The sequence below is a fragment of the Pinus tabuliformis genome, chromosome 5_2 (genome assembly GCF_031772625.1).
Source record: "Pinus tabuliformis cultivar Carrire ecotype Pingquan chromosome 5_2, CPIR1, whole genome shotgun sequence".
Taxonomy (NCBI): domain Eukaryota; kingdom Viridiplantae; phylum Streptophyta; class Pinopsida; order Pinales; family Pinaceae; genus Pinus; species Pinus tabuliformis.
Window position 1 is genome coordinate 108,429,502 of NC_142306.1, and position 18,014 is coordinate 108,447,515.

At 37.3% G+C, this 18,014-nt stretch overlaps 1 protein-coding gene across 1 annotated transcript; it reads left to right on the forward strand.

The window, feature by feature from the left end:
- The first annotated feature begins 8,904 nt into the window (after positions 1-8,904).
- LOC149157738 (pentatricopeptide repeat-containing protein At2g13600-like) lies at positions 8,905-16,330 on the forward strand. The gene is made up of 7 exons (XM_089433772.1): positions 8,905-8,996; positions 9,151-9,933; positions 10,036-10,303; positions 10,489-10,833; positions 15,909-16,031; positions 16,121-16,185; positions 16,291-16,330. Exons 1-7 carry the CDS (start codon positions 8,905-8,907, stop codon positions 16,328-16,330), a joined length of 1,716 nt encoding a protein of 571 aa, XP_089289898.1.
- Positions 16,331-18,014: the final 1,684 nt, after the last annotated feature.

An 18,014-nucleotide genomic window follows, 5' to 3' on the forward strand; every position in this document is an offset into this window, starting at 1 on the left:
ATTTGTGTGGTCATCATCCTCCATGACCTTAGGAACTTTCCCACATCAGTTGTGAGGCCATTCAGCCTTGGTGACCCCTACATGACCTTTGTGAGGCCTGACAATTGGTCCTTTACTATAACAACCCTAGTCAAAGATTCATGTAATAAAGTTAGTAAAGGAAAAATAATAACCAAGGCCATGGGACACGTATTCCAAGATGAATGTTGGGAAAAAACATAGTGATGGGGAGCACTTGTGATTAATAAATGGCTATGGAAATTGGCAAAGGCAATAACAAAGGTTTTGGAAAGGCATGAGGCATTAATTGGAATTTTATTTATGAAAATAATGGAAAATAGGAGAAAATGAAGGTGAAAGGTCACAAGTTGCATGTGAAGAGGAAATTGAAGGAAATTAATCGAAAATGAAGAAAATAGAGGCCTCATTAATGAAAAGGCTTATGAGGATCAATACACAGCTTTTGTTAGTTTTAGCTTGGATCTCTCTCTTCTATTATCCCTCTCTCATACTCTTGGATGCTTATATTTTTGTTGGAGCACTCTTGGAGGAGTGTGGCATACTTGGGATTTAGAGCAAGAAGGCAAAGGAAAAGGAGGAAAGAGTAAGGGGACAGTGAGATCAACAACTATAGCTGGATTTATTTGCAGGTATTGAACTGCATGTATGATTTCCTTACTAGTTTTGGCTTGCATGACACATGCATGTGGTTTCTTGGTTATGATCTGTCATTGGCATGGAGTATTTCATTGATTGACAATGGTCTTCCTTAGCCTTGCCATTTCCTGAATAGCCATGGTGTTGTGGGTTTTTCCTTTTTTTTATGGTTGGTGCTCATATTTGTTATTGTTGTGGATTGAGTTATTAGTTCCTGGAGCCTTGGTTGGAAAAACTCTTTGGAAGTCCTGTAACAACTTTGGTTGAGTTACTAGTCTTGGAAGCCTTGGTTGGAAAATTTATTTGGAGCCCTTGGTGGGTTAAGTTACTAGTCCTGGAAGTCATGGTTGGACAAACGCTCTGGAGCCTGACAACAACTATGGGTTGAGTTACTAGTCTTGGAAGCCTTGGTTGGAACAAATGATCTTAAGTCCTAGATAACTTGGGTAGAGACCGATATAGTGATGGTTAGTGATGTTCGGTCATGCGATGGAATCACTGGTTGAGGTTTGAGGTGGGTTGGCCTCTAGAATCCCTGGCTTGTTTTTGTTTGTTTGTTATTCCACGAGATCCCACATTCAGGCTTGGAATATGGCACTGGGATGATTAGATGAAAGAGAGATTTGGTTCATCCCAATATATGGTTGGGTGGTACGTGGAATTCCTTCACTTGGTTGGATTTTCATATGTTAATATAAACTATCTTTCCTTTGATATCTCACAAGTAAATGTGCTTGCCATTTAATGTGGATTTAGTGGTTGTTTCATCATTGATATGTCTATGTTTATTTGTTGGTTATAAGCATGTTTTATGATAAAATTGGTGTATGGCTCTCATCATTTTTTAGTAAGTAGATGAAATATTAATCAATGAATGACCTAATAGATAAAAATGCAGTTATTGGAAGGAAACATCAATCATCCTTGATGATTCTTAGGTAAGTATGAGACCCCTATGCTCAGATCTGTTGTTATGACTTGTAGATTTCATGTTTATTATATGTTTGATGAAATTCTTGTCATGGCTAGTACGGGTCAGTTTAATTCCTTGTTCAAGTTGTTTCATCATTAGTCTTGTTTCAATGTTATTTATTAGTTCTGGAAGTTTCATGAAGTTATGGGCAAAGGCCTGAGTCCTAGCCCTGAAAAAGTTGCTCAGAATTCAGGGTCGATGGCACAAAACTGCCTAAAAAGGCCATATCATGGATGCCTTGTTGTGGGAGCGACTGGAGGGTATCAGTCACATGGAAGTTTTCTCATGGGAGTGACTGGGGGTCTAGTTCAGTAAAACATCAAGTTTTCTCAGGGGTTGGGCACTTGCAATCTTCAGAAGGTTCTATAGCTCCTGAGGAAGGTTAGATTGGTCTTATCTTGCTGATTCCACTTCCTTAACTATACATGGGAAGTTGAATCATGTCATAGTAACTCTTTGTCACATGTTTACCCCATTTGGTCAGTTATTTTGGGTAAGTGTGGGAGGAGGTTGTTCTAGACTGGTATCATAACATGGTTATGTTCTCCTTGGGTGATGTTTGGTTTCCCTTTCTCTTTGGATGAATGTGTTTTCATGCATACATGTCAGTTGAATATATGTTTATTATTCTTGTGGTCTATTTTCTTTTTATGTATGCATGGTGGTGGAATTATGCATGGTAACTAGTATAATGATTGAGATAATTTCTATATATTATGATGATTATGATTATACATGTATTGTGCTAATTAGGTTGGTCTTGCAGATGAGACATCATCCCCTAAACTATACTGAGGTTTTTTGGTTACATTTATGTTTTGGTTCAGCTGACATAATATATTTGCAGGAAGAGAACATCAAATATTATGTTGTAGCGGCTATAGCCACCCTCCAAATTTTTCCTGCACCCAAATTCAAAGCCTCCCTTAAAAGTTTCACTTGATGGTTGCATACACTCAGCTTCACTCCGTGAACTCGTGTGAGCCTTTGTACCCACCTTGCTTGTTCATTCCACCCAGGCTTCTGCATGTTGATGTCAATGGCTTGCTTGCGACCATGTTCTGGTCATGCTCAAGGTTTTCGCTTTGTGTGTACATGCTATGTTTGTTATGAAATCATCTTTCACACTCACACACGAAGTCACATCCACTGTCGCACAAGCATTGTCAGGGTTGATCAATGATCAATCACAAGTGTTGCACTTGTCTCTTTCATCGTCGACTAGTCATGCTGAACATGTGTGTCTGATTGGTTTGAGTCATCTCGTCGTCAAGTCATGAGGGTGTGTGTTTGTAAGATCACATTTGCACCTTTCACTCGTACACACACTTAGTCATTTTTCTGAAGTTCTGATGACCAGACACCCCTCTGACAACCGGAATATCACCCCACCATCGACTCGATCAACTATCACCCAGAATAGCGCAAAAGCACCAAGCAAGTCTTTTCAAGATGCGCTTCTCGCAAGCAATCTAATCAACCTTCATGTTGGCCACCCGGAGAGTTGGGCCTGGTAGCCACCCTAGGACTGACTCCCCTAAAAAATTGCGTAGAGTCTGCTGACCTTTCCCACTCTGATGACTGGGGAAATTGTGCAGATAGGTCAAACAGACACCTAGTGCCCGTCCCTTTCTCCCTCAAAAAATTGTGCAGTTTTCCGAGTCAGTCCTTCGGGCAGTCGACTAGTTGTTCATCCAAAAAATTGCGTAGTTTTCATGAGCAGGCCATCTGCTGCCCAGTAGTCCACTTAGCTCAAAAATTGTGCAAATATGATCAGCAGGCCAGTGTCCCAGCCTTAGTGCAATTTCCCTCGCTAGCAGCTCCCAGCAGCAAGCTATTAGTTCCCTCCAGAAATTGCACAGTTTCTGCTACCAAGCTCCCAGCAGCTGACTGCTTGTTCCCCTTTGGAATTGCACAATTTCTGCTACTAGTGACCCAACAGCTAGCTTCCAGTTCCCTCTAGGAATTTTGCAGTTTTGGCTACCAAGCTCTCGGCCAGTTCCTCCAAAAAATTGCACAATTTTTGGCTGTTGATACTCCATGCAGCTCGGCATGTTCCTCTAGAAAATTGCGCAAATTTTGTTGTCAAGTCCTTGTTGCCTGCTTGTTCTAAAAAATGCGTAGATTTTGTCCGCCTCGCCTTCTTACAGCCTAGACTATCCCTCCCAAACTTTGTGCAGTTTTTCCTTCCAGCTGAGCTAAACCTTGTAGACAGTCACTATTGACTCAATTTACCTATCTTCATCACCCGATGACTCTTGTGCAGTTTTCATCAGTAGTTCCCAGAGCCATCATCCTGCCTCGCAACCTTACTGTGTCTCCCGATCACCTGCATCTGAAATGATCATGTGTCATGGTAGACTAGGATGTTTTTAGATTTGATGTCGTCTTGTCATGAGTGACTGCAGGTATAGGTACACCAACAAACATGGTGTGGTGATGAACGGGATGAACAAAGGGAGCACATGTAGAAGGATAGGTTCACCAATGGACAAACAAACGATGCATGCGAAGAAATATTCTCGCGAATGGATGATCATGCAAAGATGTGTTCGCGAATGGATGATCATGCAAACATGTGTTCGTGAATGGACAAACAGATGAACATGCACCTTTAACGAACATATGAGCCCATCAAGCCTTCCAACATCCAAGTAAGGAGCAACGTGCCAAAGCAACATTAAGCAAACCAACGATTGTCAAAGTCTCTGCGCACTTTGCCATGCGAAGGTGAAGTTGTGATACACCATGAAGACATCCATCACTCAGCAGCACTGTAGCTCGACATGCACTCCAGCAGCAGCATGAATGTACCGGCACTGTCATGTCGAGTCATATCACGAGTCATGTTGTCCACATCTCCACTATGGGCCATGTTGTCAAATCAATGTAGTGTAACGTGGAAGTCCAAGAGACTCACTTGTTGTACAAAGAGTCATGTAAAGTAAAAAAGTCATGGAAGTCAAACAATCATGAGGGTAGTCGAACAGTCACAAGGGCCAGTTCCACCCTTGACTGTAAATACCCCCTCATTTGTACATGCAAAGGGATTTTCACCTTAGCTCCTCCCACATAGCCAAGAGAGTTTGTTATCTTTTCTTTGAGGAGTAAGTAGTGGCTCCAATGCCCCTCACACGGGGTTAGTGATGTATGGTGTAATGATGTGTCTTGGAACTTTCACTTAATTCAGAAGCTTGCTAATAGGCTAGCACATTTTCACACATGTATTCTAGCTGTTGTAAGACTAACCTTTAACGCTTGTAATGCATGTTTCTCGAAACTATTTTTAACACTTGAACTAATTCACTTGTTGTAATACACATATGTTAATGAAAATGTGTTGTATATGCTATTGATTTTGTCTCGCCCATGTAGACTACTCTCCTGGACATCAAACATACCTTTCACATGGAACTTGCTATAACAACCGTTGTACTCGCAAGAACTAATCCGTTGAGTGTTATATGTGTTATCTTCCCTTGTGTGTCGTGACTTCCGCATTTGTGTGGACTGTTCCGCCGGAAGCTGCGCATGTCATATTGTGTTGTGTGTTCCTAGCAGATTTGGGACTTCTCCCAACCAACTTGGGACTCACTCCCACCCTCTCCCTCTACGGTGAAAGAACCATTAACATAAGTGACACTTACACTCACCAGGCACGCGAACCTCACTTCTCAAAAGACAAAGCAGACCACTCTTTTGTTATGACAAGTAAGAGTTGAGGCAAATATTTACTAGCATTTGCCCCTGATGTTGCAAAGGAAACGCCGTAAGGCATAGAGTGTGGAAGAATAGGGACATGTGAATGGGCATTAATGAAAGCAAGGGTGAATGATAAAGAGTTGCAATTGAAATTGTTAGTTATGTGTATGTTGAATATAGATATTTTATAAATAATAGTGTGTAGAAGAATAGTGACATGCAAATGGACATTGTTGAACGCAAGGTTGGATTATATTGATTTACACTTGAAACTATTAGTTATGTGTGTTTTGAATATGGATAAGTAATAGTAGTGTGTGGAAGAATAGCGACATGTGAATGGACATTCTTGAAAGCAAGGGTGGATGATAATGAGTTATAGTTAATGTCATATAGAGGTTGTCCATTATTCATTTAGCAGTTGTTGTTTATGTGAACATATTTTTGTACATTATTTTAAGTTTTTTTTTTGTATTTGGAGATTTTGTTTTTCCATATGTTACATATTTAAGAATGAATTGTCACTTTTAAAGAGGGCACACAAGGTTGCTAGCTATCACAAACCATCGTGAGAGTAAAAATTAAATGTCCTTTTCCTACTACATGGTTTTGTCAACTAGGTGTTTCGAAAAATACAAGTGAAAGACATCGAACTCCTTGCTGAAATCAAACTCTCGGTGAAATTTTCATAAATATAGGGATGCACAAATTCCTTAACTTGCCAGAACTCTATTAAAATGACATTTTTCACTACTAACTTCATATGAGATGTCAATTAAACTGTTTTATTATTATTATTTTAATTTAATGTTTCATTATGCATACTAAATCTTTTTTTCATATAAAACTAAATTTAAATGTTTACTCATTTACAAATACTACAACACATACCCCTTTTTCGGATTGATGTTTATGAGTAGTACACCAAAACTTGCCAAATGCTTCAATTTCTTTTCCAAAATTTCAGAGATGCCCATATGAAAACCCTGGATATATTAGTGTCTGATACGAACAAGTTTCGAACATACTGGTTGTTGGGGTATAGAGTTTTATGTAAATTGCTACCAAGCAAGGAAGAAGTCAAAAGTGGATTGATATTAAAACCATGGTCGTAGCTCAAGGACCTGTGTTCTTGTCCCCAAATAAGACACTGCAACTGACATATGAGGGTGAGTTTTATGAGGTACTCATAGCAAGAGCCCAGCTCTCTGCCATAGCAGACAAAGGGGGCATACCCTCATCTACAGATACTATAAAGCAACTGTAGCCACATTTTGAATATTGCTACAGGAGCTTAGAGCATACTATATTGCAAGTTGTAAAGAATCTACATTCAAAACAAAATGGAAAGATAAGATGAGAAACATATTGGATCATAAAGCAATAGAGGGTATAGTGGAAGCATGGGATCCTTATAATTATCATTGGTCCTCCTTAAGCCTTGCTAGGATTGGTGGCTTAGGCAAGAAGAGTGATTTTCTAGGTATCATTTTCATTTTGTTGCTCCTATGGGGCTTCTTAGATTCAGAATTTGAAGGGACCCAACATGGGAAAAGTGTTGTTTGGTGGCTTGGACCTGTAACACATAGACTGGTACTCATATTGGGCTATGCATTTATATACACCCTTTGGCTCTAGTTTTCCAACCATAAATCTCTATGACAAAAGCACTGTCTTGACTGGAACCCTTCTTATAGTGACAATGACAAGAACTTCATGCACAGACCCCACATTCTTTACATAATTCTCAATAATCAGTGGTAAGCCGGAAATAAGGTCACTGCAAAAGAAATAAATTGCTGGTACACGTGAATTCACCCTGGGAAGCAATCCATTCAAACCTTCTATGCTGAGTTTTCTCCGTGCTAAATATTTATACTTTTTTGCCTTCCATAGTTCCAAGAGAACATTATGGTCAAAAAATTGTTGCAATTAAGGAAGGGACACCAACCTCCCTGTGGTACCTTATTCAATACAAATGAAAGATAAGCGCCTTCAGAGATAGCAAAAAATAGAGTGAAGGGTAGTTTAAGCAAAATATTTTGTGTAAACGATGTCCCGTGCACTATCTGTCATAGAGTATCCTTCTAATATTCTCACCAGTGAAGGAAACAAGTTTTTCCAAGCCCCAAAAGTCAATAAAAACAACATATTATCAATACAACAATGCAAAGATTTCTATCTTCCTATATTTTACATCACAACTGAGCATCAAGGGTTGGCACTTCCAAAGGAGCGTGATCAATTCTTCTTAAAATTCGCCACAACCAAAACAACAGCATCAAGACTAGTAACAATATAAGTAAGAAAAATAAAATATCTAACCATATATATGTTATTATTCTCCGCTAGTAATCCATAAGTGGTGACGTTTCAAGAGCTGATGCGGATTCAAGCAGCAAGCTAACCAATGTTGTCAATTTGTTGTAAAACATTTGGTAGACAAACTTTGAATCTCAAATTCGGCAAACAATGAGCAAGATTAAATAGCTCTAATTATCTCCATATAGCCCAGCTCACATATCCACTATCAAAACTGAAGTAATTGAAAACGCTATCAAAACTTTTACCTCTTCCAAAACATAATTTAAAAACACATTGTGACATATTGTCCATCTTTTACCTATCTAATGATAACCTAAAAATAAAAAAACTTTGGTATTCTTCTTCAACGATGCCAAGATTTCAAATCATGATTCATACGTAGATAATCTACCATAAATTTAAAAATGAATGCATATTTAAAACATGGTAAATGCTTAGAATTTTCATTACATACTGAATATCAGTACATTATGATATGAAATAAGGCAACATTTTTCATCCCTGTGGTGGAAAATAAGCTTGAGGGAAGTAGCTAAGAGCCATGGACTGTTTTATGATTGAGAATGTTGCTATAATCAATGCTTGACTGGCTACAATGGCTGCTAAAGTGGCAACAATGAACATTGACCAATACACAGGTTGTAGTATTGCTTTGTAAAATGTAGAGCTTATGTCCCCTGGGTTTTTTATCAAATAAGTCGCCTGTCTCATATATGTGATAAGCAAAGATGGGTAAACCAACACATAGAAAGCAAGCTGCAACAAACAACCCAAATTTCTCATTATGGTACTAAAACTTGAGGATGAAGCACACAGATATGATGAAATACTAATAATTCTGTCCTTGACATATAGCTTGGACCTGGATTGATTTCCTGTTGAAATGGCCCAAGTCTGCAAACATGGCCTCGGCACCTGGATCCAGTCAGAACAAAGCATTGATCTTAGTGTTTCTATTTGTATAGCTTTAACATAAATAACTGGGATGAAGTTATGAATTTTGTTTGAGAAAATCATTGGTATGGATTTATCAATTGAGTTAGAAAACAGTTCCAAGTATGCTATATGATAAAATGAGACACATATCATCATGCGAATAATCAATACTTGTTATACATAAGACTACACCTCCAAGCATCACCCATCCTTATTAGTGATATTCATGAAAGTAATAGTATATATAATATGGGTTGAATGCCTTGAATGCTCCAGGATAATATTTCACAATATTATACTGTCCTATCGTGATGTTGGTTGCGAACCAGGCAATCATTATGGGTGAGAACATGAAGCTAACTTTACTTGTACCGAGTACTTACACTCTATATGAAACACCAATGTATTCAAAATTCTTCTCTGAGTACTCTAGGTGAAATTCATAGCACTCAGTGCCATTCATCTTATCAAAATTTCACCTGTTTAAAATAGCTCGGACACCATCATCATACTCAGAGAAGAATTTTGAATACATTGGTGTTTCATCTAGAGTGTAGGTATTGGGTGAATAAGCGGAGAGAGTTTGGTTATGCTCTCAAAGATTATTCCAAAGAAGAACAAGGAAGTAGCCATGATATAGGTGTTCTGAATTCTACATATTGCAGGTTTGTTCAGGTGGATCCTAATATTTATGTTCGTCACTTGCTGGAGTGCGGAAATAGCAGAGCCCTAGCAGAGGGCAAGAGGGTTCATGGCCATATAGTTAAAACCGGCTTTAAGCCAAGCATCTATTTGTGGAATTGTATGATTGACATGTATGTGAAGTGTGGGAGAATTAAGGATGCATGCCAAGTGTTTGACACAATGCCTAAACGAGATGTCTGTTCATGGACTATGGTTCTTACAGGTTATGTAAAATGTGGGTATGTGGAAAATGCACGGTGTCTGTTTGAAAAAATGCATGAACGTAGCATAGTTTCCTTGAATGCAATGATTGTGGCATATGCCCAATGTGGTGATCAGGTTGAAGCCATGGATTTATATGGCCAGATGCAATGGATGGGCACGAAACCTGATGAGTTCACCTTAGCCGGCATTGTAAGTGCATGTGCAAGCATGGTGGATTTAGGATATGGGAGGAAAATTCATGGACAGGTTGTTAAGCTTGGATTTGAGTCAAATGTATTTGTTGGGATTGCTCTTGTTGATATGTATGCCAAATGTGGGAGAGTAGATGGTGCACGCCAAATGTTTGATTTAATGCCGATTCGAAATATTGTTTCTTGGACTACCATGGTTGCAGGATATGCCCAAAATGGGCAAGTGGACGAGTCCACAAGGTTTTTTAATCAAATTCACTAGACCAGTATGAAGCCAAATGAGTTGACATTTGTCAGTGTCGTCAATGCGTGTGCTATTCTCATTGATTTGAGGTTTGGCAGACAGGTCCATGCATACATTATCAGAAGTGGATTCCAGTCCCAAGTTTCTGTGTGCAATGCTATTGTTACAATGTATGCCAAAACTCAAACCATAGAAGATGCATTATGTGTGTTTGATAAAATGCAGGAACGAGACTTAATCTCATGGAATGCAATTATTGTAGGATATGCACATAATGGCCATTATCAGGAGGCCTTAAAGCTTAGTTTCCAAATGAAACAGATAGGTGTGAAACTAAATCAATTCACTTATGGAAGCATTCTCAATGTAAGTTCCCGCTTACCTGCTTTTGAAGAAGGTAAACAACTTCACGGCCACATTATCCATACTAGTTTTGACTCAAATATGTTCGTTGGAAGTGCTCATGTAGACATGTATGCTAAATCTGGCAGCCTACAATATGCCCGTCAAGTGTTAGACAAAATGCCTGAATAAGATGTGATCTCCTACAGCATGGGTATAGTGAAGAGGCTCTAAAACTCTTTTGTCAAATGCAACACACTGGTTTGAAGCCAGATGAGGCAACTTTTGCTAGCATTGTTAGTGCGTGTGCCAACCTAGCAGTTCTGGAGCATGGAAGACACATTCATGCCCATATTTTCTGTATGGGGTTTGAGTCACCCATGTCTGCGGTCAATGCCCTGGTTACTATGTATGCCAAATGTGGAGGCATAAAAGATGCACGGAAAGTTTTCGAGAAGATGATTGAGCGTGATGTTGTCTCATGGAATGCAATGATTTTTCGTCATGCTCAGCATGGGGATGGGGTGGAAACCTTGAGACTTTTTGAGCAAATGGTCGATTCCAACCACTACTACTATAACCTCTTGGCTAGGTGCTTAGATATGACCATTCTGCATATATATGTGAATTGGGGTGATGTGAACCAAAAACCTCTTCACATATAATACTTCATTTACTTACACAACCATCATTAGTTGAGTTGTCCCAAGGCTACAAATCTACTCCATCATTAACAACATAAGATTAAATTATATATATATGAATATGAATGAATGAAAAAATTTAAAGAAGATATTTACTAATTAAAATATTTGATTCCTCTCATGCAATCACCACTTTAAACATTTGCATGCTCTTCTCTCCTATCACCTAGGTCTACTCCAAGAAAGGATAAGCCAAGTCCTACTTTTGGGTGCCATATACATGTAATTTACAATTTTCATCTGCAAAGTAATATTTCTTTTTGTTATTTCTATTCAATAATTTACAAATTTCCGTTTCCAAAGTAATCTTTTTTTGTTATTATTATTCAGGACTTATGTGGCTATTCTCTCATTTTAACACACAGTTTCTCTCCTCACTAGATATCACTTTTTTAGTTGCATATCACCGTACTAGACCTTTTTATTTCCTCTCATACAATATTCATGTATGTAGGTAAAATCCCAATCAGGCTTCTCTATGTTAGTTTTAGCTTCAACATATAATGCTTTGACATTTGCAAACATGTTACATTTGGGTGCCATATACATGTAATTTAAAATTTTCATCTCCAAAGTAATATTTCTTTTTGTTATTTCTATTCAATAATTTACAAATTCTATTTCCAAAGTAATCTTTTTTTGTTATTATTATTATTATTCAATACTTACATTCTCTCATTTTAACACATAGTTGATCCCCTCACTAGATCTCACTTTTCTAGTTGCATATCACCCTACTAGGCCTCTATTTACTCTCATACAATATTCATGTATGTAGGTAAAATCCCAATCAGGCTTCTCTATGTTAGTTTTAGCCTCAACATATAATGCTTTGACATTTGCAACCATCTTACATTTGGGTGCCATATACATGTAATTTAAAATTTTCATCTCCAAAGTAATATTTCTTTTTATTATTTCTATTCAATAATTTACAAATTCCATTTCCAAAGTAATATTTTTTGTTATTATTATTATTCAATACTTATATTCTCTCATTTTAACACATAGTTGATCCCCTCACTAGATCTCACTTTTCTAGTTGCATATCACCCTACTAGGCCTCTATTTCCTCTCATACAATATTCATGTATGTAGGTAAAATCCCAATCAGGCTTCTCTATGTTAGTTTTAGCCTCAACATATAATGCTTTGACATTTGCAACCTTCTTACATTTGGGTGCCATATACATGTAATTTAAAATTTTCATCTCCAAAGTAATATTTCTTTTTGTTATTTCTATTCAATAATTTACAAATTCCATTTCCAAAGTAATTTTTTTTTGTTATTATTATTATTCAGTACTTATATTCTCTCATTTTAACACACAATTGATCCCCTCACTAGATCTCACTTTTGTAGTTGCATATCACCCTACTAGACCTCTATTTCCTCTCACATAATATTCATGTATGTAGGTAAAATCCCAATCAAGCTTCTCTATGTTAGTTTTAGCCTCAATATATAATGCTTTGACATTTGCAACCATCATCTCCTTTTACAAGCCACAATCCCTTCTTGTCAATAAAAAATGAGATAGAAATAAATATGTTTTATAACATATGATAACAAATAAAAAATTAAAAATACATGAACACCATATTTTACCCTCGAATCTCTTAGGAGAAAATTGAATAATATATCTACTATTTCTCATGGCTTAAAACAGGCCAAACCAACCAAAGTAAGCCCTCCACTCAATTCACGAATATTACAATAGAGAAGCGTCAAGATTTTAACAACTTCATCACATATAATCCACGGGCTCTAAGACCATGGGCCACAAAAGTGATGTGCCCACATTTATGATTTCCTTTTTAAATTTATTATTACTTAGTATACAATCAAATGACGTAATCACGAGTCAAAAACATACTAAATTACTCCACAATGGCTTAGCTCATCATTCTTAATACTAATAAAAATCTTCGTTATATCCCTTATAACTTTGTAAAAATCTTCTTTTAGTAAGAAGTCAATGAAAACTTCATATTGATGATCTAATTAAATACTTTCTTTTCAATATTTATCCAGTTTCTAAAATTTCTTATAACATACTATAGCCTTCCATTGCAACATGTGGTGCAATTGCAAGTTACTCTTTTTTTAAACCTATCAAAATTTCTCACATTAATTCGTAATAACATATGTTTCCTATTCTTTCAAACGTATCAAAATTTCTCTCGTTCAAAATTGTTATTTAATGAGTTGTGCACTATTTGTACTCACAAACAGCTTTATGAGTCTCTAGTGGTGCTGAACAAAGTCTGTGAGCCTCTAATGGGTCCTGCACTCTTTTCTCTCGCAAACAGCCTAATTGAAAATTGTTATTTAATGTATTATGGACTCTTTGCGCTAACAAACAGTTTTACTAGTCTCCAGTAGGTCCTGCACTCTGCTCTCACAAAAAACTTTGAGTCCCTAGTAGGTCTTTTCGATACAAAGACAAAACATGATTTCCAACTATGAAAATCTGAATAATGAGGAATTGGTTATCAGAAATTATGTAGATGGCTTAACATCCCATGAACATGATTTCCAACTATGAAAATCTGAATAATGAGGAACTGGTTACCAGAAATTATGTAGCTGGCCTAACATCCCATGAACATGATTTCCAACTATGAAAATCTGAATAATGAGGAACTGGTTACCAGAAATTATGTAGCTGGCCTAACATCCCATGGCATAAATATCCAACTGTGGATCCTCTTTCCAACAACTTAATTAGTCTTCTCACTTTTGGATTTGGGTTCAGTCTTGTATGGAATCTTGATTGCAGATTCCCTGAATATTTAGGGGAGCAGTTAAATATTCGACAGCATTTTTTATTTTGATTGTAGATTCCCCAAATATTTAAAACCGTAGTTAAATTTTTGACTAAGTATTTTATCTGGATTGCAGATTCCCCAAATATTTAATAATCTGATGGACATAAAAACCGTGAAATTTTTACCCGCGCCCATATCCTTGTCCATCCAATTGCCAAATATTCAGAAAATCGGCAATCAGATAAGCTCCAGGATATGGTCGTGGATGTTATTTTCCAGGCACTACATGGATACAACCAGAAGTCTTTACACCGGCTGGCGGGCTGAAATGAATGGCAGATAGAGAAGATAACGTTTGATCATCTTGAAGGGGCAATGCAGAAAATATTCTGTTGACTTAGCCTGAGCATATTCACACTGATAGAGATACGTACGATTTGACATAATCTTTAAATGTTCAAATGAGTCATGAAAATAACTGAATCATTTTAAATAAGAATTATCGATGTCTTTAATGAACTGTCCATATATATCAAAGCGTTTCGAGGCCTATTAGAAGTGCACTCGAGAAATATATATGTAGACACACTGTTTTCTTTTTAATTGAAGTGAGGTTGGGTGTATTTCCATAACAATGTCTTCCCTGACGAAGTCCATGCAATTTGTGGTTAATTTATTCATTACCCATGTAATTATATCTCTGATTATCACCTCACTTCAGCTGAATTGCAAGGCAGCACCTGGAAAGAATATTTATTCATTAACACAGTCATGTTCAAAAATAGCATGCATGAATTTGCTCCTCTTTGTAAATAAACAATTAGTTGTGTATTTATGCAAAGATTAAGAACATAACCAAAGAGTTCATAGCTTGTAAAATGTTCATATCTTGTAGAATGCATGCTTATATGACAAAGAAAGACAAAAAAACATAAAAGATATATAGATCTCTAATTGTTATGCACAGACTGTGAATATGTTTGAACAGAGTTTAATTTCTATGGATACTTAATAAATTTGGTGACAATTGAAGCTAAAAAATATTAAAGTCAAAATTTTTGTATGGAGAGTTCAAAATATGTAAAAGAGTAGGAGCGAAAATTGTTATATGGAGTGCTTAAAGTGTGATTCTACCACTCTTATATTCTATCGGATGACCAATTAACTGCATGAAAGTCTTTGTGTTTTCTCCATATTCATGCAAGTATGTGACAGTTAGTGAGGGCAATGGAAGAGAACTTTTCTACTATTTTGTGAAGTCAGAAAGTAATCCAGCAAATGATCCACCTCTTCTTTGGCTTGAGGGAGTTCCTGGTTGCACCGGTTTCACTGCATTTGTCTATGAGATTGGTCAGCTATGGGAATTCTTGCTCTTATTGTCTTGTACATATTAAGTTTTCAAATTGTGTAATCTGGCCATGGGAACGGCTTGTTCAAATGGCTAACTGTAAGCTCACTTTTACCCATGTTGTTGGATTGGCACCCAAAACCGAGTCAATTGCTGTTATAATTAGGCTTATGCAATACTAAGATATCATTGTAAACCAAAGAATAACGGAAATCGATAAATTATGGATTTCATACTCTTGAAACATTACCTATTCAATGTTCATCATTGATCGTGAAAAGATAATGCACTTGCCAGACTTGCAAGGCTAGGCAGGGTGGGAGGCTATTTTGATGCAATCCTTGTGTAGAGAAAAACAGAACATAATAGTGATTTTTAGAAATTTGTAAAATAAAATGATAGATATCTTCTAATATTTATCCCAAAGTTTTTCTCCTATTGCAGGTCCAATGAGTTTTAATCTCAGTAACAATTATGGGAGTTTTCCCACGCTCATCCCCAATTCACACTCTTGGACTAAGGTTGGCGTTCAAGGCTCCTGCCTCTGCCCCTATGGTTATAATGAAATGTTTTTAATTAGGGCACCAAATTTTTTTCCTTCTTTCAAACATTCGTCAAGTGATCATACCAAATTATGTCACTGATAAAGCATCTATGTTATCAACTTTTATGTTCTATTGCTTTCATCACTTTGGAATTTTCCATTATTAAACTGTTTCTCATCCAACTTGGACTTAACTTGGATGCCACTGAATGTATAGTTTTTATTGTAATGGATTAACCTTGAATGGTTTTGCACATGTAGGTCTCCAACATTCTTTTTGTTGATTCTCCAGTTGGGACTGGTTTTTCTTACTCCAATACAGCGACAGATTACAAGACTGGAGATTTTAAGGCTGCTTCAGATATACATACTTTCCTCATAAAGGTTTTCAGTTCTATCACGCTACAAAAAAAATATTTTACAAGTGTATAGATTTTTGCGAATCTCAGTACAGTTTATAATCTTGGATGCAGTGGTTTGAAGCATTCCCCGAGTTTCTATCTAATCCATTATATGTCGGAGGGGGAATCTTATTGTGGTATTAATATTCCAATGGTCGTACAGGAAATAGTAAATGGTAAAGCACACGCGACCCATGTTTTGTTATTCAGTTGACTTCTTGGATTCTCTATTTTTGGAATAGGCTGGAATCTCTTTGTGGCAGCAGGAGTCCTATAAGTTGATTTGAGGTTGCATTTCAGGAAAGCATATGTTCTAGACATTGTATTTTTCTTAATACAATTTTTTTTATGATTGATACTTTGATGCTTGACCGTTGCAACCTCTCTTTCTTGGCTATGACAGGAAATGAAGCAGGTATTAAACCAACCTTGAACATTAAAGTCAAAACTCTTTGCTAATAATTGAAATTCACAGCTTTCTTCATTCAGGCCTCTCCAAAATATGTTGGTGACTATGAAAAGCGTTATGTTCGTTAGGAATTTTACTATATGGTCTAATGGCCTGACTTCTTGCATGGCTAGTCAAAAACTCCTAACCAAGAGGGACGAAAAATTAGAAATAATTGATCAGGTTGTTGGATCAAGGAGCAGAATCTCTAGTCTGGCGGTTCGTCTACAACATGCTTACCAAGATAGGCAATGCCCTGTTGTGGTAAAGTGCAATAGGTCCCCTGCTCCTCACGCGATGCAATTGATCTTTCTTGATCAGGAACCGACCTGACTGAACAAACCCTTGGCCCTAAAAATTGGATAGATGAAAGAAATGCTCACTATGGAGAGCTAATGATCCTCGGTTCCATTAGTATTGTTTTCGCTTGTGAAAGCTTCTTGGATCTTGTGATCGTTGTCCCAGAAAGGAGGAAAAACAAGCATGGAAAGGCAATTGTTGTGCGGGTAAAAGGGGGCATTCGATAACAGTGAAAGCGTCCCATTTATCAACACATACATACAACTGATATAGTTGATGCTCTCCCTCCTCACGTCTGTTGCATTCGATTCTTGGCGGTTGTCCAGTGCTTTCTCCAATGGCTTCTTTGATATTCCTCAAACTGTATTCTCTTCCGTCAGGTTTAATACCCGCAAACAAACTACCAATTACTATTACAAATCTAAATACTGATTTTGTATGAAAGAAATAATTTGGCAGCGGTCTCCTAGTATCTGATCACCTGCTTCTTTAAGTGCCCCGAGAATGTCCATATTTTCTCTCAAGGAAAGAGCCGACTCAAAGTATGAATGGTCATCAAGATTGAGAGAGAAAGTGTCGTGCTTCTCCCATTCGTACCCATAGAATTTGTGTCCATCACTGTTAGGACAGCTTAAAGAATCCCAATATTTGTTCAGCTCTTCCTTCAGATCTGAAATCTGAAAATTCTCTCACAATACATAAAATACGGCCATGATCAGTATAAGTCAAAATTATAGAGTGAGCAGCACCTTTGAGTAATCGAATTCTCTAGAAGAATCACAAACTGTTGCCATTTCCCGTCACTGTAATTGGGCCAGAGACCAAGAATCACAGAACTATGGCCATTTCCCGTCGCTGTAATTGGGCCAGAGACCATGAATGGAAAAGTCGGAAGCAGGCTTTCCTGTGCGAGGGTGACAGCATTACCCTCTACGCATATCACAGTATGAACCAGGCCAGGTGAATCGAATACCTGCAACAATTCTTAATTACTTTCAAATACCTGCAACAATTCTTAACTGTGGCCATTTCCCGTCGCTGTAATTGGGCCAGAGACCATGAATGGAAAAGTTGGAAGCAGGCTTTCCTGTGCGAGGGTAACAGCATTACCCTCTACGCATATCACAGTATGAACCAGGCCAGGCGAATCGAATACCTGCAACAATTCTTAATTACTTTCGAATACCTGCAACAATTCTTAATTACATTTTTTTGTGA

Coding starts and splice junctions, on each gene's coding strand:
- LOC149157738 (XM_089433772.1), top strand. CDS start 8,905: ATGTTGGTTGCGAACCAGGCAATCATTATGGGTGAGAACATGAAGCTA. Junction 10,304..10,488: donor CTTATGGAAGCATTCTCAAT/GTAAGTTCCCGC, acceptor GATCTCCTACAG/CATGGGTATAGTGAAGAGGC. Junction 10,834..15,908: donor TGAGACTTTTTGAGCAAATG/GTCGATTCCAAC, acceptor TTGCACATGTAG/GTCTCCAACATTCTTTTTGT.